The sequence below is a fragment of the Ogataea angusta genome (genome assembly GCF_019207475.1).
Source record: "Ogataea angusta isolate 61-244 chromosome Unknown 61-244_NODE_8_length_553539_cov_90.782090, whole genome shotgun sequence".
NCBI lineage: Eukaryota > Fungi > Ascomycota > Pichiomycetes > Pichiales > Pichiaceae > Ogataea > Ogataea angusta.
The window spans coordinates 59225-77822 of NW_025065222.1; the positions used below are offsets into that span (position 1 = coordinate 59225).

At 50.3% G+C, this 18598-nt stretch overlaps 11 protein-coding genes across 11 annotated transcripts; 7 read left to right on the forward strand and 4 right to left on the reverse strand.

The window, feature by feature from the left end:
• Positions 1 to 5: 5 nt before the first annotated feature.
• Positions 6 to 1175, reverse strand: KL928_003875 (uncharacterized protein; the record flags this gene model as incomplete). The annotated part of the gene is made up of 1 exon (XM_043204510.1): positions 6 to 1175. One exon carries the CDS (start codon positions 1173 to 1175, stop codon positions 6 to 8), a length of 1170 nt encoding a protein of 389 aa, XP_043058569.1.
• Positions 1176 to 1548: 373 nt separating this feature from the next.
• On the forward strand, positions 1549 to 2202 carry KL928_003876 (uncharacterized protein; the record flags this gene model as incomplete). The annotated part of the gene is made up of 1 exon (XM_043204511.1): positions 1549 to 2202. The coding sequence occupies one exon, from the start codon at positions 1549 to 1551 to the stop codon at positions 2200 to 2202; it is 654 nt and encodes a 217-aa protein (XP_043058570.1).
• A 184-nt stretch (positions 2203 to 2386) lies between these two features.
• KL928_003877 (uncharacterized protein) lies at positions 2387 to 5218 on the forward strand (the record flags this gene model as incomplete). The annotated part of the gene is made up of 1 exon (XM_043204512.1): positions 2387 to 5218. The coding sequence occupies one exon, from the start codon at positions 2387 to 2389 to the stop codon at positions 5216 to 5218; it is 2832 nt and encodes a 943-aa protein (XP_043058571.1).
• Positions 5219 to 5329: 111 nt separating this feature from the next.
• KL928_003878 (uncharacterized protein) lies at positions 5330 to 7729 on the forward strand (the record flags this gene model as incomplete). Its single annotated transcript, XM_043204513.1, has 1 exon — positions 5330 to 7729. The coding sequence occupies one exon, from the start codon at positions 5330 to 5332 to the stop codon at positions 7727 to 7729; it is 2400 nt and encodes a 799-aa protein (XP_043058572.1).
• A 112-nt stretch (positions 7730 to 7841) lies between these two features.
• KL928_003879 (uncharacterized protein) lies at positions 7842 to 10307 on the forward strand (the record flags this gene model as incomplete). Its single annotated transcript, XM_043204514.1, has 1 exon — positions 7842 to 10307. One exon carries the CDS (start codon positions 7842 to 7844, stop codon positions 10305 to 10307), a length of 2466 nt encoding a protein of 821 aa, XP_043058573.1.
• A 185-nt stretch (positions 10308 to 10492) lies between these two features.
• On the reverse strand, positions 10493 to 11414 carry KL928_003880 (uncharacterized protein; the record flags this gene model as incomplete). The annotated part of the gene is made up of 2 exons (XM_043204516.1): positions 10493 to 10840; positions 10911 to 11414. The coding sequence occupies 2 exons, from the start codon at positions 11412 to 11414 to the stop codon at positions 10493 to 10495; spliced, it is 852 nt and encodes a 283-aa protein (XP_043058574.1).
• A 90-nt stretch (positions 11415 to 11504) lies between these two features.
• On the forward strand, positions 11505 to 11930 carry KL928_003881 (uncharacterized protein; the record flags this gene model as incomplete). The annotated part of the gene is made up of 1 exon (XM_043204517.1): positions 11505 to 11930. One exon carries the CDS (start codon positions 11505 to 11507, stop codon positions 11928 to 11930), a length of 426 nt encoding a protein of 141 aa, XP_043058575.1.
• Positions 11931 to 11946: 16 nt separating this feature from the next.
• Positions 11947 to 13065, reverse strand: KL928_003882 (uncharacterized protein; the record flags this gene model as incomplete). The annotated part of the gene is made up of 1 exon (XM_043204518.1): positions 11947 to 13065. The coding sequence occupies one exon, from the start codon at positions 13063 to 13065 to the stop codon at positions 11947 to 11949; it is 1119 nt and encodes a 372-aa protein (XP_043058576.1).
• Positions 13066 to 13126: 61 nt separating this feature from the next.
• KL928_003883 (uncharacterized protein) lies at positions 13127 to 14800 on the reverse strand (the record flags this gene model as incomplete). The annotated part of the gene is made up of 1 exon (XM_043204519.1): positions 13127 to 14800. One exon carries the CDS (start codon positions 14798 to 14800, stop codon positions 13127 to 13129), a length of 1674 nt encoding a protein of 557 aa, XP_043058577.1.
• A 272-nt stretch (positions 14801 to 15072) lies between these two features.
• On the forward strand, positions 15073 to 16308 carry KL928_003884 (uncharacterized protein; the record flags this gene model as incomplete). The annotated part of the gene is made up of 1 exon (XM_043204520.1): positions 15073 to 16308. The coding sequence occupies one exon, from the start codon at positions 15073 to 15075 to the stop codon at positions 16306 to 16308; it is 1236 nt and encodes a 411-aa protein (XP_043058578.1).
• A 224-nt stretch (positions 16309 to 16532) lies between these two features.
• KL928_003885 (uncharacterized protein) lies at positions 16533 to 18578 on the forward strand (the record flags this gene model as incomplete). The annotated part of the gene is made up of 2 exons (XM_043204521.1): positions 16533 to 16550; positions 16653 to 18578. The coding sequence occupies 2 exons, from the start codon at positions 16533 to 16535 to the stop codon at positions 18576 to 18578; spliced, it is 1944 nt and encodes a 647-aa protein (XP_043058579.1).
• Between the last annotated feature and the right edge of the window lie 20 nt (positions 18579 to 18598).

An 18598-nucleotide genomic window follows, 5' to 3' on the forward strand; every position in this document is an offset into this window, starting at 1 on the left:
CGTATTTATTGCAATTTGCTCAGCAGAGCATTGAGATCTACATTGACAGGAATCTCCTGGCGTTTGGCAGACGGCTCTTCTGCGTCCTCTGGAGTAGGCCGCTTGCTTTCGGCTGCGAAACTGGAGATGAAATCCGAAGGGCTCTCGTAGGCAGGAACGTCGTTGTCCTGCGCCTCGTCTCCGTTGCCGTAACTAGGAACCTCATCCCCATTGTTGTAGCCAGGCACGCTCTCGTCGTCCTCGTCACCTTTATACGTGGGGAGGTCTTCGTCGTCGTCGACGTTATTGAGGGTGCTTTCGATCTCTGTCTTGCGCTCATGGGCAGAAGTTTTGATTGAGTCCAATTTTTCCAACTTCGTCTTATCGAGGTTTATCCAGTCTCGCTGGACCTGAATAAGAGATTCCAGACTACCAATCAGTTTTTCTCTCAACTCTGTCTGGTTTTTGATGCTGGTTTCCAACGCTTCGCTGCCTTTCACAAGGCCTTCCAGCTGGCCAACCAGGATATGCGGTTCAGGGAGATTTTCCGCCTTTAAGGTGCTTTGGTACGTTTCCGAGAGACTGGCAAATTTTGTGCTTGTGGCAGAGGATATCTGTTTCAGATGGTCATACTGAAGAGCCGCCTCAATCAGTTCTGAAGGACATTTCTGGTACGCAGCAGGCTCTGTCTGGTGAGTTTTGTGCTGTGCGAGCGTCTGTGCCGGCTGCTGTCCTACTAAATTCATAAGTTTATTCACATAATCGCTGGGATAGATATTTCTATCTTTCCAGACCTGGAGAACTTTGACAAACTTGGGCCTGTCTGCACCCGGATTAATCTGTTGGAGCACTTGTGGAAGCACTTTCTTGAATCCCTCAGTGAATCCCGCGTTTCTGGGGTCCTTGCGGCTCAATTGGACGATGTCGTTGGCCAGGTAGAATAAAGTTAGTTTGTTTGGCTGGGACGTGATTTCCTTGACCCATAGATCCACGATGGTGGACGCCTCCCTGTAGTGGAACATAATCCATTGTGAGGTCGTCTGGATGCTTTGCTGCGTGGGAACCAGCGCTGCAAGCTTGACTTTGGCACGATCCACGGAAAAGCTCATAAATAAATGCTGAATATTTTTTTGGTTCTGAGCCCTAAATATAAGACGCGGTAGCAAAATATGGTGTCCTTGGTAAGGTAAGGACATTGCAAAGAGAGGTGCCAGGAATTCACCAGAGGTGCGCCTTTAGCGTGCTACATGATTGACACCTCATGTGCCACGATAGCAGCTCACAATGTAGTGTAGATATTATAGAATTTGAGCTCACATAGTACAGTAGTATAAACCCTACCATTAGGTTCAAGCTCACGTGGTCCAGTAGTAAATATACGACACCGGTAAGCTCAAACCGGTATTTCTCTGTCTGTTGTCTCTCCACTTTCCGCCCGCCTACGGCTCATTCCAGCCCCACTTCTTGCCCAACCATGCTACCAAATGTTTATCTACACCTGTGCACCAGAATAGGCTCAAATAAACTCTTGCTGACTTTGAACAACACAGAGAAAACAAGTGCACAACCATGGCTGACAAGTTCCCCGAATTAGAAGGCGTTGACAGCACCGATGTGGCCGACAGCGGAGACTTCTTGAAGCGCGAAAAGGAACTTCTGGGCAACGAATTCGCAACCGAACAGGACAAGATCGCAGAGGATGACGACGATTTCGACGATTTCAAGAGCCAGTTCCCTGAGGTGTCGACAAATGCCAATGACGTTGCTCCTGAGGCAGAGAGCGAGGAGGAACCGAAGGAGGCCATTTTCGAGGAGCCGGTGACAAACAAGTTTGCAAATCTCAACCTGGAAGAGAGCACCCACATCCAAGAGTGGCGCAAGGCCAGAGAGCTGGAGATCGCCAAGAGAGACGAACTGGCCGCAAAGAAACTGGAGGAGATCAAGAAGGAGGCCGAAAAGGCCATTGACGACTTCTACGAGAACTACAACAACAAAAAGGACGAGGCCGTGGAGGCCACTCGCAGAGAGGAGGCCGAGTTTCTGGAGAAAAGGGACAGATTCCTCGAGAGAGGAACGGTCTGGGACCGTGTGGTGGAGCTGCTGAGCCTGACGAAGAACTCCAACGCTTCGGATCTTGCGGGCTACAGAGACAAGTCCAAGTTCAGAGACTTACTGATGTCGTTGAAAGGCAAGGAGGACGTTCCAGGGGCGGCCGGATATTAGTTACGTACATAACTACAAGTATCTACATGTGAGATGGTGTATTTTAGCCTAATTCTAGGCTCTTCTGTCGGCCTTAAAGGCCGCATTGCGATTACCTAAGAGCGGCGAGAATGGGAAAAAATTGATAGAAGTATTCGTTTTCCCCATGAATAACCAGGGGTTTGTGCCTAACTCCAGGCCGCCGATGGGTGCGTCTGCTGGCGCTAATCAGATCACACAGCAGGACCGAGCCCAATTTGTGAACTTCATCGTTGCGTCCATCGCCAAAATACAGGGCACGAATTTCTCGCTCCAGCGAACAAAGCCTGTCGCGGAAGAGTACGAGAAGTTTGCGTTCAGCAACTCCTCCACCAAGAGGGAGTATGTTGACTATTTGAAAAGCAAGATCGCCAGCATCAACCAGTCTCGCCAGAACGCCATGCAGAGACAACAGCAACAGCAACAGCAGCAGACCCAACAGACCCAGCAGCCGCAACAGGCTCAGCCCCAGATGGCCCGGCCCACCTCACAACCGCAAAAAATTGATATTCAGAACATTCCCATCCCGCCATCGCTGCTCGCCAAGCTCCCACCACTATTTCCGCAAGGGTATAACACTTGGGCCATGATCATGCCTTTTTTCAGGCAAAAGCAAATGTCGCCGCATGACATGCAACTGATCAAAGAGGTGTATACCATGCACACGCAATTGATCCGTGCGAAGCAGCAGCAGGAGTTCTCGCAGATGCACAACGGCATGCCAGGTGCCCAAGCCAACCAAGGCATGTCTGCCGGCAAACAGAACGCTCCAAACCCGCAGCAGGTTCTGATGTTGCAGAGACAACAGCAGATGAAACAGTCCATGATGCAGCAGCAGCAGCCCATGGTTGCACAGCAGCAGTCACAGCAACAGCCCCAACAACCGCAACAACCTCAACAACCGCATCAGCCGTCTGGCATGCGTCCGGCTATCACTCCGGAACAGCTGGAAAGCTACAAAAACCAGGCATTGCAGGTAATCAAAAATCTTCAGGCATCTAACAAGCTGCCTCCCAATCTCACACCCGAGCAAGAGAATACATACGTCAAGAGGTATCTGTTCCATCTGCTCAATAATGCGAGACAGCAGCCTAAAGTCCCTGTTGCTCAAAATGGCATGCCAGTTCAGAGCCAAGTGGTGCCTCAAAGCCGACCACAGCAGAATGTTCCGATAAACAAGCAGCAGATTCCGATTCAGCAACAACAAAATATGATGATGCAGATGCAACAAAACCATATGAAGGCGGCCTCCCAGGCGCAGTTCAATCCCATGTCCGCGCAAGCGCAGCCTGCGCTGCCGAACATGCCTCAAACGCAGCCTCAACAACTGCCAACCAATCAGAATCAGAACGGCCGCACGAGCCAAAGCGGACAGCAGTTTGGGAACCGGTTGCCTGGCCAACCTCTAACTCAGGGTCAGAAACCGGCAATGCAGCCGGGAAATACTGGTCCTCGTTTATTCACTGGTGTGCAAGCCACGGAAGAGGACTGGAGACGGCTCAAGGCTATATACCAGGAGGTTGCAGCCACACCTATTAATCTCAAAGACCTGACGGACGAGATATCTGAGCAGGAGAAGCAGCAGATTATCAAGACCATCAAGCAGTCACAACAGCTTGTTCTTATATCAGAGACAATTATCATTCCTAATTTCTACATGATGACCAAGAGTTATGAGGGTACTAAAAAATTGATGTACAGTCAATTGATGATCAAACAGGTTTTGGAACGACTGAAGAATGGCGGACGTTTCTATGCTAATTTTGATCTTCTCACCAAGGTGCAAACGCAAATCACTAGGTTCCTTGCGTATGTGAAGGAGCAAAACTCCAAAATGCTCAAGGGCCAGCAGCAGCAGCACTCTGTTCCCGTCCAAAACGCCATGTCACAGCCAGGAATGGTACCTCCTCAGAATCGGTATATGATGCAGCAGCAGCCTGGAATGAATATATCCACCTCTACTTCGCCTGTCATCCCGCGTGTTGGTACACCTCAGCAGCAGTTCATGCAGCACCCACCAATGAACATGAATGCCGGCGCAGTTCCGCAACAGTTCCAGCAGTTTTCTGATCAACGGCAGATGCCTATGATGGGGCAGGGTGCTGTAGCTGGCAAGATTCCACCGCAGTTTATTCCTGGGCCTCCTGGGGGCATGATGCCTGGCCAACAGCCGACGTCTGCCCCGGTTGCGGCAGCTGCTAAGAAACAGCCTATTCGGAAGAAGCCTGCGAAGCCCGTGACCAGCTCTGCTCCTACACCAAAGAGTAAGACCAATCCTCTTACGCAGCCGGGCGCTGTTCCTGCGTCGATAGGTCTGAGCTCAGCTACGTCCAGTTCTGCCGCAAATGGGGTTCTGTCCCCTGAGGTGCAGACGATAATGAAGGAGGCTACAGAGATGATTGGCAAGGAAGAGTCCAAGCTGCGTGTCATTGACCAGCAAAGGAACAGGCGTCGTGAGCTAGCAAGCGTGGATCCTGCGCGGTACGTGCTTGCTGTTCTTGCCGATACACTTAATTTGCCTGAGGAGGAGAGCAAGATATTTGAGATGGCCAAGTCGTCGTCGATGAAGAGCCGTACATTGAGCAGTAATACGGCGCAGGGTAACAAGGTGCTTACTCCATCTGCCATTCTGACTACACCTCTTCCATTCAACGTGAAGACTCCGACGTCGTTCAAGTACTACGGCTCAGCCATCACTCCGGCTGGCTACAAAGGAGGACATTGGCGGGGCAAGGTTAATGCCACCGTGATTGCTGGGGTCTTCAAAGAGGTTTTCTCGATGATTCCTAAGGAAAGACGCGAGAGCAGCCGCAACAATCTGGGCACCGGGCTTCTTGGCGACCTGAGCTCTTCTGTCTATCCTACGCCTCCTGACGAGGAGACTCAAGGCAAGCGCAAGATCGAGGATGTTGAGGTTGAGAGAAAGAAGGTCAAAGTTGGCGACGGTCCTAACGACCTGGACGACCTCGACAATTTGTGGAACTTTGATGGGTGGTAAAAAAAAGAAAGATCTGATTTAGTAGATTTGCGATTTCTTTTTCAGACGTTTTCGCGAGGCAATAATTATTTAGTGAAAAATATCTGATTTGCATAGATAAGAGCAATCGAGATGGAGGACGGAGGGTTTATAAGAGAGCCCGAGACCAGAAGGGCGTCTCGGGCGGGCGCGAGAGGCCGTCGATCAGGTGCTAATGGCACTTCTGGGAGAGCACGGCGGAGCACGAGGGCCAGAAATTTGAAGATAGAGTCTGATTCAAGTGACGATGATGGCGATGTCGATTTTGTTCCCGACGACAGCGACGGGGACGAAGAGTTTGTGTTTGATGTCAAGGACGAAGAGGAGGCTGAGGAGGTGCCCGAGCCCGCGAAAAACGAGGAAAATGACGACGAGATTATTGTTATCGAGGGTACGAGTGCCACCAACGGCGATGGGGACCAGAACCCAGTCGATAGCGATACCCCGTTGGCAGAGGTGCCCAAAAAGCGGAAACGGGCGCCTGCAGGGTCGAAATCGAAAAAGGAGAAGAACGACGGGCCCAAGCTCACGGCCCACCAGCGACGGACCATGAAGTTGTTCGAGTTCAACCCGGACGTGGCAGACACGTTCTCGCAGCTTTCCTTGCTGAGCCGACGGCCTGTTGAGAAGGCAGAGCATCCGGAGGGCATGACCATCACGCTGCTTCCATTCCAGCTCGAAGGTCTGGCTTGGATGATCAAGCAAGAGGAAGGCGAGTACCACGGAGGCATTCTTGCTGACGAGATGGGTATGGGAAAAACAATCCAGATGATTTCGTTGATGATGCACGATCGCAGCAAGCGTCCGACGCTGGTTGTTGCGCCGACGGTGGCGTTGATCCAGTGGAAGACCGAGATCGAGAACCATGCTGGCGGCGCTCTCAAAGTTGGGCTTTTCCACGGCCAGAGCCGTGCAAAGTCCCTTGACGAGCTCGAGGAGTACGACGTGGTGATGACCACATACGCAGTTCTTGAGTCTTGCTACAGGAAGCACAAGTACGGGGTGAAGCGGAACGGCCGAACAGTCAAGGAGAAGAGCCTGTTGCACTCGAAACATTTCTACCGGGTCATTCTGGACGAGGCTCATAATATTAAGGACCGTCAGAGCTCGACGGCGCGCGCGGCGAACAACCTGAGTTGCGATAAACGATGGTGTCTTTCGGGCACGCCGTTGCAGAACAGAATCGGCGAGCTGTACTCTTTAATCCGGTTTCTGGACATTTCCCCGTTCTGCGAATATTTCTGTACCAAGTGTCCGTGTCGTTCGAAAGAATGGATATTTCCCGACAACAGAAACTGCTACTTCTGTGGCCACCATGGCATGCTCCACATGAACTTTTTCAACCACTTCATGCTGAAAAATATTCAGAAATACGGTCTGCAGCAGGAGGGCGAGGAGTCCTTTGAGCGGATCCAGTTGCTTCTTCGCCAGATCATGCTGAGACGAACGAAGGTGGAGCGGGCCGACGACCTGGGGCTGCCTCCAAAAATCGTCGAGATTCGACGCGACTATTTCAACCCAGAAGAAAAGGACCTGTACCAGTCGCTCTACTCAGACTCGAAACGGCAGTTCAACGACTACGTTGCGCAGGGTGTGGTTCTGAACAACTACGCCAACATCTTCACCCTAATCACGCGGATGAGACAGCTTGCAGATCATCCAGACCTGGTTCTCAAACGATTCAAGAAAGCACCAAAGGATCTCCTCAACAGCGGTGCCATTGTGTGTCAGCTGTGTGACGACGAGGCAGAGGAGCCGATCGAGTCCAAGTGCCACCACAAGTTCTGCCGAATCTGCATCACAGAGTACGTGGAGTCGTTCAATGGCGACAACAAGCGTCTCGAGTGTCCGGTGTGCCACATCGGGCTGAGTATCGATCTGGAGGCGCCAGCGCTGGAGATGAACCAGGAGGTTGTCGAGAAGGGTTCTATTGTGAACAGGATCGACATGGGAGGAGAGTGGAAGTCTTCCACCAAAATCGAGGCGTTGATGGAAGAGTTGTACAAGTCTCGTTCCGACAGACAGACCGTGAAAAGTATAGTCTTCTCGCAGTTCACGTCCATGCTGGACCTGGTGGAGTGGCGGCTGAAAAGGGCGGGCTTTTCTATTGCGAAACTGCAGGGATCCATGACGCCGATCCAGCGTGACTCTGTGATCCAGCACTTCATGACCAACCCGTCGGTGGAGGTGTTTTTGGTGTCTTTGAAGGCCGGAGGTGTGGCACTGAATCTCGTCGAGGCCAGTCAAGTGTTCATCCTAGACAGCTGGTGGAACCCTGCTCTGGACACCGGGCAGGCTGCAGATAGAATCCACCGGATTGGACAGCACCGGCCTATCAGAATCGTGAAGCTGGTCATCGAGGACAGCATCGAGTCGCGGATCATTGAGCTGCAACAGAAGAAGGCAGACATGGTCAAGGCTACACTGGATCAGGACCAGAACGCTGCGAGCAGGCTTTCGGCTGCCGACATGCAGTTTTTGTTTAATAATTGACTCAGCAATGTATATAGTGATATCGTCCCATGCTACCAAAGTCGTGGCATGTACGAAAAAAAAAAATCAAGATATTTTTCAGCCTGACTCACATCTTACCGTAATTTTATCAATGGTTTCTCCAATCCTTGTGAGCGTTGCTCGAGCAAGGGACGTTTTGATTGTGCCGTTTGTGAGCGAGGTTCTTGTTTCGCTCAAGACGGCCGCCGCTGTGCAGGAAATTGTTGCGCTGGCTAAAGAGTATCTAGGCCAGATCTATGTCGACTGGGCTTTGGGATCTGCGGTTGATGATAGCGAAATAGACACTGTTCTGGCTCTTTTGAACAACGGCGTGTCTGGTCTTTTTGTTACTTCTGCTGTTGCAGAGCAGATCAGAGCCCGTGTGCCCAACGCCAGACTGGTCATCAAGGATGGAAAAGATGCTGCCGAGAATATTTGTGTTTCTGGCGAGACACAGGTGAAAATTGGAAAGAGAAGAGTGTTTGGATTCTTCGATGAACCACTCCAACAGATCGCCAAGGGCTACACTGCTGTTATGGAGCTCGACCAGCTGACAAAGGAGTACGAAGACCCGGGCACCAAGACGCCGTTCGTGGAGTGCTATGTCGCCGCCATGAACACCGACAGACCTGATGGTTTGTACACGACTCTTGTCACCGACAGCAGAAACCAGGCTCTTGGCCTGGTCTACTCGTCCAAGAAGTCCATTGCCGAGGCCATCAGGACCGGCACCGGTGTATACCAGTCCAGAAAACACGGCTTGTGGTACAAAGGCCAGACATCGGGAGCTACGCAAAAACTGCTCCAGCTGGAGCTCGACTGCGACAGCGACTGTCTGAAGTTTGTTGTGGAGCAGGCCGGTGCGGGTTTCTGCCACCTTGACACGGTTTCCTGTTTTGGCTCGTCCAAAGGACTGGCAGCTCTAGAGGCCACTTTGTGGGACCGCAAAGAGAATGCTCCGGAAGGCTCGTACACCAAGAGACTGTTTGAGGATGAGAAGCTGCTAAATGCCAAAATTAAAGAAGAAGCCGACGAGCTCGTGGAGGCCGCCTCGAAGGAGGAGATTGCGTGGGAGGCCGCCGACCTGGTGTACTTTGCGCTTGCCAGATGTGCGAAATACGGTGTCACGCTTGCGGACATTGAGCGGAACCTGGACATCAAGGCCCTGAAGGTGACGAGACGTAAGGGCGACGCAAAGCCAAAGTACGTTGAGCAGAAGGCCACGGAAAAGCCAAAGGCGTCTGTGAATGGAGACGGCCGCATCGTGATGAACCGTGTGGATGCCACCTCTGCCTCGAAAGAGGATATTGAAAAATGTCTTCAGAGACCGATCCAGAAGTCAGCAGATATCATGAACCTGGTGACGCCGATCGTCGAGAAAGTGAGAAAAGAAGGAGACGCTGCGCTGGTGGAGCTCACGGCCAAGTTCGACAAGGTGCAGCTCAGCTCTCCTGTACTGAACGCTCCGTTCCCAGCAGAAATGATGCACATCAGCGAGGACGTGCGCAAGGCCATTGACATCTCGTTCGCCAACATCAAGACCTTCCACGAGGCCCAGAACCAGGCAGAGACCCTGCGCGTGGAAACGTGTCCCGGCGTCGTGTGCTCGCGGTTTGCGCGTCCGATCGAGCGCGTTGGCTGCTACATCCCCGGCGGAACTGCCGTGCTGCCGTCCACGTCGCTTATGCTGTCTGTGCCGGCTCTCGTTGCCGGTTGCAAAGACATCGTGTTTGCCTCTCCTCCGGGCAAAGACGGCCGTCTGACGCCAGAGGTGGTCTATGTGGCGCACAAGGTGGGTGCCAAGTGCATTGTGCTTGCCGGAGGCGCGCAGGCGGTCGCTGCGATGGCGTACGGTACCGAGTCTGTGCCAAAGTGTGACAAGATCATGGGACCCGGAAACCAGTTTGTGACGGCAGCCAAGATGCTCGTTTCCAACGACTCCAATGCCATGTGTGCCATTGACATGCCTGCCGGGCCGTCCGAGGTGCTGGTGATCGCCGACAAATACGCCGACCCAGACTTTGTGGCCTCGGACCTGCTTTCGCAGGCAGAGCACGGCGTGGACTCGCAGGTGATTTTGATCGCCGTGGACATGACGTCTGCCGAGATCGACCATATCGACGAGGCCGTCCACCGCCAGGCGCTGCAGCTGCCGCGTGTCGAGATCGTGCGCCAGTGCATCGCCCACTCCACCACTATAATTGTGAACAGCTACGACGAGGCGTTCGAGATGAGCAACAGATACGCTCCGGAGCACCTTATTCTGCAGATCCAGGACGCCGAAAAATGGGTCGACAAGGTCGACAACGCCGGCTCTGTGTTTGTGGGGGCCTACTCGCCCGAAAGCTGCGGCGACTACTCTTCTGGAACCAACCACACGCTGCCTACCTACGGCTACGCCAGAATGTACTCGGGAGTTAACACCACGACGTTCCAGAAATTCATCACGTCGCAGGTGGTCACCAAGGAGGGTCTCAAGAGCATTGGCAAGGCCGTGATGGACCTGGCGGCCGTCGAGGGCCTCGACGCGCACCGCAACGCCGTCAAGATTAGAATGGAAAAACTTGGATACATATAGGGTGAGAATGATCACAAATTAAATAAAGCCACGACCAAAATAAATCAGTGCAACTAATTTTTAACACCATGCTGACTGCTGTCCACCTGCTAGCCTATTCGTATGTTTTCGGAGCCACCTCGTTCCACTCATTCGTGTCCTCGGTCAGGGCGTTCAAGGTCCTGCCCCGCAAGGAGTTTGGCCTCCTACAATCCAAGCTGTTCCCCATCCATTTCCTGACCCAGTCGATCGGGCCCGTCGTGGTCGGTCTCTCTGCCCCATACGCAATTCCAACCGTCGGAATTGCCTTGCTGGCCGCCTCTTCGCTCTCCGGCCTCACCAATTACTTCTGGCTGTTGCCGGTGTGCAATAGGCTGAAAACGGAACGGTTTGCGCTCGAGGACCTGCCGGAGAGTGAGAGAACTCCCGAGACAAACGACAAAATCGCTGCTCTGACCAAACAGTTCGGCAAGTACCACGGAATCAGCCTCGTGTTCAACACCCTGAGCGTCCTTACCCTTGCTGCTTACTCCTATGTGTTCAGCACGCAATTCCTGGTCAGAACCCTTAAATAGTTGTTTTGCGCGTCGTTCAGAACACCGATGGAAATATGAGTGCCCCCACCTGTTTTGGAGAACGTTCTGTAGCCAGAAGATCGTAGCTGAGCACCGCGCTCTTTGTGTCGCCCATTTCCAGCATTATCCCCAGCTCGGCAAACCGTTTTTTCGTGTCGGGGCCCAGCATCCGGCTGCTGCCCCCTAGACCCAGCACAAACAGCTCGGGTTTTGGGTAGAGCGCCTCCAGCAATGGGAAAAGCTCCGTGGTAGTCAGATCCAATGGGCCTTTTTTGCTGATGGAATTCGTGTTGAGCTCGAATATCTGGTTATCCAGCAACAGGGCAGCAACAAGAGCACCCTGCTGGTTGGGCGATCGCACAACCTTCATGTTGGAGAAAATGATCGAATCCTTAGAGATCATCTCGATGTTGTTCGCGGGGACCGCAGAAGAGCCCAGAACGTCCAGGTTAGCCAGATTGCTGCCCACATTGGCTGGACCAAACGAAGAGCGTGCCCTCGCAGAGATTCTTTGCAGTCGCAGCGCCAGAGGCCTCACGGTAGCCAGCTTCATGATTATCAGATATTCCCCTCTATTTCGCGTTACCCGACTTAAAATTATCTGAGTTGAAAATTCTTGATTATTTTTTAATTTTTGACCTCTATGGCCGGAATCAACATACTCCAGCAGGTGTCTAAGGCCAGAAACGGTGTGGGTGCCTTTGTCCATCCATGCCGTAAAATTATCATTACCTATTGCAACTTTGGCGGCTCCTCGAAAGGCACCAGAGACTTCCTCAGAATGAGACTCAAAACATTCGCCCAACAGTACCCACAGATCCAATTCCATATTTTGCAGAAACCAGGATTCCACCCTGTGCTGCGAGCACAGTATACTGACGGACTGGAGAAACAAATATGCACCCGCAAGTGGAACGTCGACGTTGTCGAAAACAAGCTGAAGCTGTTAATCAACTCCAGCGGAAGAAAATTGAGCAAGCCTAAACAGTTTGTCAAGTCGCTCAACAAGTCTGTCAGAGGCATCTGGTCCCCATTCCATGTGGACCCATCGCAAAGATACAAAGTTTGATGTACATAGTAATATATTAGAACATGACGGTTTCGTACGGACATTCAACACTCTCGTGGCCCTCGCGCTCGCATAGCCCGCACCATTTGGCCCGCCCTGCCGCGGGATCGTTGTGCACTGCAGGCGTGGCAATCAGCTCCCCGTCCTTGACGAGCGGCTCGGACACAGTGCTTCTTTTTTTCTCGCTCTGCTCTTTCAAGAGAGAATACTTGGCTTGCAGCTCATTGAGCTCGCTTTCAAGCCTTTCGTATCTCTCTTTGGACGAGTCATTGGTCGAGACAAACTGCGACTTCTCGCTCATGAGCGTCTCGTGGCCCTTCTGTAGCTCGTCGTACGCCTTCCTCAGATCCTCCAAGGCTTTGGCCGTCTCTGCTTTCTCATGCTTCAACTTATCAACCTCTTCCCTTGCCTCGTCACGCTCCCTTCGCACCTTTGCGTTCTCCTCTCTTAGGGTGACCTGTTCGGCCTCCAGCGTTCGATACTTTGTGTCCATCTCATCGTATTTCCTCTTAAGCGTCTCATAGTCACCACTTTCGGGCTGTATGTCTTTTTTCGTTTCTAACTCGCGCAGGCGTTGCAGATATATCTCCTCATTTTCTGTTGCCTGCTGCTCTAGCGTCTCCACCGCCTCGATCAATTCCTTGATCTGAGTATCCGTATTAGTCTTAAATCGCTCAAATCTCGCGTCTTTCATCTTGAGCTCATTCTGGTTCTCGGTGAGAATGGCTTCAAATGTGTCCACTGTCGTTTGCAGCTCCTCCAAAATTCGATTTCGTTCTTGTAGCTGCTGCTTGTACAGCTTGTTCTGCTCCGTAAGCTCGTTGATCCTTTGATCAAGATCATGTGGAGCCTTATTTGGAGTATTCAGCACAGACGCCTGAGAAACAGGCTTCAATGGAGACGTATTCACCTGCACCAGCTTGTGGTACGGTAGAAATAAACCGCTCTTGGGAATCTTGGTCTTGAAATAGAAAACACCATCCACATCCCCAGAGTTCTTGCCTTTACTGACGCTCTCCCCAATAAGTTCGACACCAGCAAACGTGCCACTCTTATTACGTACCCTCCCCACGTATCTGACGTACGCTTCGCCTCCCCCTGGGATGACAACTCGATGACCCACTTGTATAGACATGTTTAGTAAATAAATAAAACAGATCGGGTGTAAAGATGTATGTTTTTTTACAGCTATGTAATCAGGCCTCAGTTGCGGAAGCACTGTAGTACCTCTCTGCAATTTCCTTTTCAACCAAATGAGTCCCATTTAACTGATTGCCGATTGTCAACCACCCGGGCCTAGTATTGTGCTGCCGTCCAAAAATCTCCAACTTTCTCGTGCCAGGCCCCACCATGCGCTCTACCATTCCGTATACTTCATCTGGCTTCCTGGAGGTCTCCCTGGTGGAAGAAATCAAAATTTGCGGGTCTATGCATTTGTTGATCCATTTCGGATTTCCTTTGAGGCCTACAAGCAAGTGCTCCTTTGAGTGATTGAGCCAATGCCCGGTTCTTCCCGTACTGATGGTTCTGACCAGCTGGTTTGTTTTCACCCATGTGATCTGATTGACCACTTGGTACCCCCATTTTTTCAAAAAGTCGCGGCCGGTCTCAATAGTTCTTCCTGTCACCCAAAGAAGAAATAGGCCTTCCTTTTGCAGTTTGTCCATTCTTATTTGAAGCAAATCCGAGTCTGTCAAGCTGGAGTAGTTCAGGTTCATATGGATCGTCCAGCTGGGATCTGCAATGATAAGAGCAAAGTCATCTCCCAAAATACTGAAGTCCAGCTTCGTGACGTCGCAGTTGATCCACTGGGCTGGTAGTTCCGGCCTCGTGGCAGGAGAAATGGCTTCCCCCCTGGTAAAATCGGAGATCTGCATCGATTTGCTGATATTTTTATTGTGTTGAGCAGCTTTTTTGGAGGCACTGTCATCTTGAGGCATCAGTTGCCCGTAATGAACGTACCGGCACGACGACATCTTGTGGCAGGTATCTAGGTATGAGCAGTCTCCTAGTTTGATGTCTGTCTGTGACTGTATGATGGGGATGAAATGGATTTTCTGGCTGACGCATCTGGCTAGTTCGGTGTACGTGTCGCTGGACCCAGTTTCCAGCTTGAGACGATCGTTCAGCCTTGTCGAATTGAGCTTGCAGTAATTGGTTGTTCTGTCAAACGATGTTAGAGGGATCAAGAGTTGTGCGTGTCTGGAGTCATCGCAGCAGTCAAAGAACGGCTTGATCGGAGTTCTCAGCTTTGCCCTTTCCTTTGCCAATATGTGCGATCCGGCTGGAACAGAAAGCAGCAGAGTCAGTTGATCCAGTCTTTTGGATCTCGACGTGGTTGTATACACGTCTTCGATGTCGAGTGGACTCAATCCTGCGTACAGGTCGCTCGCGGCTCTTTTTGACTTGACAGGTGGACGGTCCACGAGTTCCATCAGCAAGTCTAGTCTTTCCTCTTTATCTTTGGGAACTTCTCTCTGTGCTGCCAATCTTAGTCTTGACAAGGGTAGAGGAGGTGTCTTTGGTGGCTCAATAGGCGGATTCGACGACAATTTCACTTGTTTGTATATCAAATTCAGGGCCAGTCGATCCATGTGTGTGATCTTACTGAAGCATTTGAAGGGGTCCTCATATGCCAGTGACAGTGCGTTTGCAGGCAAGCAGGTGAAGGCGTTGTGAATACATATCTCATTCAGTTTTTGCAGACATTTGACAAATTGCAACCACGACACTTTATCCTTGCCTTTCACCTGGCACGACGCAATGAAGCAGAAGTATATCTCGGCAATAGATCCCTCGACTGGAGGCTCAATGAGGAGATAATTCCAGTCGATCAGAAATTTGAGCACCTCGTTTGTTTTCTTGTCCATTTCGACAATTTTCTTTCGAGGGTCAGCCCTTCTTTATAAATTTAGGGATTGATTTATTTTTCAACACGACTGTCAAAAGTGACGGGTAAGATATAAAGGACGCCATAACCACGGAATATCAAAGGGCCACATATATGCTGTAAGTTGGTGTTTATCAAAAGATTATGCCATCCCATTTGTCATTTTTTGCATTGCAGGCTTTTTCAAAACAACAGAACATGAAATCTACAGCATATATATTTCAACGGATCCTGGTAATGGACAACTGAGGTATGATTATACCGATAGTTGTAGCTCTGGTCTATGTTCTAGGCTATGCGAGCGCCACTGCAGAATCACAGGCCCTGGCAAATAGTAGACGCTCGCTGTACAAGGAGTACAAGAACCAGCTGGATGCTTCATTGGAGAAACTGCCTTCCGGAAACACATTGGACGACGAGGAGCTATATGACAACTATATAAAACAGCTTGCCGGCTACTGTCAAATTTCGTACTGTCTGAACGACGAAGGAGGACTTGCTGAGCTTAAGCACAATGAGCTAGTCTTTCCAGATAAGCTGGTTCCCTACACACCAATTGATTACAAGGAAGTATACGTGGATAGTTCGGGACACACAAATATTCGGTACAATCTCACAAAGCTCTTTGACAACGTGGAGGAACCTGGCAGAATTATCACCCATGGTGGGGGTGAAGGCTACATGCTGCTGGACCATAAGCTACGTACCATCAATATCGTCTTCCGAGGCACGCGAGAATTTTCACAATGGTATACCAACCTCCATTTCAAGCCTGGCAGATACCGGCCCGTTATGAACAGTTCTGAATATTGGGACCAGATCAATTATCGCCACAATAAAGTGCTACAGGAAAATATGGTACGAAATATGAACGATCACAACTACTTTGACTGTTCTCTCTCCTACGCCCATGCAGGATTTACCTATGTTGCGCGTGGAATGGCCTTGCAGGTTCATAATGAGCTCTTCAAATGGTTGCAAGAGTATCCAGATTACAAAGTGCTAGTCACGGGACATTCCATGGGAGGAGCTCTGGCTCAGCTGACGTCTTTGGACTTGCATATTCTTGGAATAGACAATTTCATGGTCAGCTTCAACGCCCCCTCTGTGTTTTCTCACACATTGGCAGCGGCCTACACCAGTCTAGTTGACCAGTCTCCTAATTCTGCAGCTCTACGAGTTTACCACTTCTACGATCTTGTTCCGCGCATTCTGCCGTACTCACTCTATAGGCATGTCGGTGTTCCGATTGTCACGTTCAAACGTGAATTGCCGCACGCCTATACAGACTTCCGTGTTACTTCCAGCAGCAGGCTACATGGTAGCAGCCAGGAATCTGAGCTGGCCGATTTCGACGAAACCTCATCCTTTCTCGCCCAGGGAATTAAAGACTACCTGAAGGAACTTTGGCGTCGCAGACCCGAAATTCTCGACCCTTTCTATCACCGACACCTGGTGGTGTTTTTCTCAGCCTGTAACGACTGCTGAGTAAATAATTTCGAATTCAAATACACCTCGCACCGAGATCGAGTGTTTACAAAATAAAACCATAACAAAACTGTGAGCCTTGAAACAACAAGAACGCTGCAGCACTCAACTGGTCTTTCTTTTACTTCAAGTGTATTATTAGCATTTCTGAGATTATCTGCGGAACAGGTTCCTGCTATAGATTCCAACAGTGCGCGTTTCCAAGTGTACAGATCTGACTGATCATGGCAGATGTTTCAGGGGTGTTCTCGGCCCCGTTGACAAACGAGAACTATGAGCTATGGATTCGCATGGCCACCGACAACGTACGTATAATTTCCAACGCGTCTCTCACTAACCTCTAGAAAATCAACTCGACAAACAGCTGGAACTTTGCGCTCATTGATTATTTCCACGAGCTCTCCCTTTTTAAAGATGGCGACAGCATAAACTTCCAAAAGGCCTCTACCACTCTGGACGGCTGTGTCAAGATTTATGCCTCAAGAATTGACTCGGCGGCATCTGAAACAGGGAAACTGCTATCTGGCTTGACGTCCAACAATTTGGAAGGCATCGATGAGGAGGAAGACGAGAACGATGAGCAAGAAGGCGGCACGACAAAACCGAAATCGAAAAAGCATCGTGCCGAGTCGACACTGGCAAAGAAGTTCCAGACGATAAAGTTGAAAGAAGTTGAGAAAGAATTGTTTGTGGACCCGATCTTCAAGAAAGCGTTATCTGATTTCGATGAAGGAGGAGCCAAAAGTCTGCTCACGAACATGCTGAAAATCAATTCCGAAGGACGAGTCGTTTTTGACACTAGCGAAAAGTCCAATGAATTGATAATGAACGAGAGTGACGAAGAAGAAGAGGTCCCTCAGCATACTCGCTCAAACATCGACATTTCAAAACTAGCTCGCTTTTTCCCTGACACGGCCGCAGAAACTAAAGTTTGTCCTTCCCTCGAGCAGTTGGAACGTATAACTAAAGAGGGAGCCAGTGCTGCAGAGCTTCTTGAGCAAATTGGGCAGCTTGAATTCCCTGAAGAGCAACCGGTGTTCCAAGAAGATGATAATCTCGACTTTGGAGGAGGTGATCACTTTGACGACGATGACGACGATGACGGCAATGGCCCGGAAAATACTCACAGAAATCAATACTCTTTATTTATCGATGGTGTCAACGATAGCGATCGTTCAGGACCAAATATCACGCTGACAAGGTTGTTTGACGAGAACCAAACTGCGCAATTTGACGATGACGGTGATGAAGAAGGTGGAAGGAGTATGGCCGAATATTTCGATACGATATCAAGACAAAACTGGCGTGGTCCCGAACACTGGAAAATTGCCATGGTGAAGCAAGCGCACCAAAAGAGTTCGACTCCGGAAGTCGCTCCTGCTGAAGCAACAAATATGGCTGGCGACGAGGGGCAGGAGGATTTCGTACAAAAAGCCACTGCCAAGCGTAAGGCTGTCTTCACCATAAACTTCATGAACGATGACGATGACTTGGACGATAAAGAGCTCTTTGCAGCGCCTGCAAATGCTTCCAAACTTCTTATTCCGGAAAAAGAGAGGGTGCCCCACCCTACGGCCAACAAACTGCCTGAAGATTTACAGTTCACCACAAAGCGATTGATTTGTCTGAACATCAAGCCAAATCAGAAAATAAATACAATTCTCACAAAGAAGAAGAAGAGAGTTGCACAACGATTAGGATACGATGACGAAAGAATAGCTGATGAGAATTTCTTTGCCGATACGTACAAAGAGCAGGGTGGTGATTCAAACGCTGAGGGGCAAGGATTCGACGACACGTTCTTCAATGCAGACTACAATGACCATCCTGACGATGACGACGACGACGAAGGTGACATCCCTGACCTGCCTACAAGTTCGCAGCCTTTGTTTTCGCAATCACAGAAACGACCTGGAGCGTTAGGGTATGCTAGAGTTGCTAAGAAAGTGAATGTGAAGCTACTGAAAGACAATCTGTGGGATTCACTGGAGGCTGAAACGCGAAAAGCCAAGAGAGACTCTTCAGTCTTGGAAGACGATAAGGAAAACGGACCTCCACAGGAAGAGAACGACAAACAGCGAAGCGAGAAAGAGGAGAACGCGCTCAAGTTCACCGAAGTTGTCAGCAAGTTGTCGAGCAAGTACTCGTCAGAAGAGAAGTCTGAGCTGTCCACCAGTTTCTGTTTCATCTGTCTTCTGCACCTTGCCAACGAAAACAATTTCACCATCGAAAATACTCCAGACTACACGGATTTGTTGATTAAAAGATGAGGATATATTCCTAATTAATA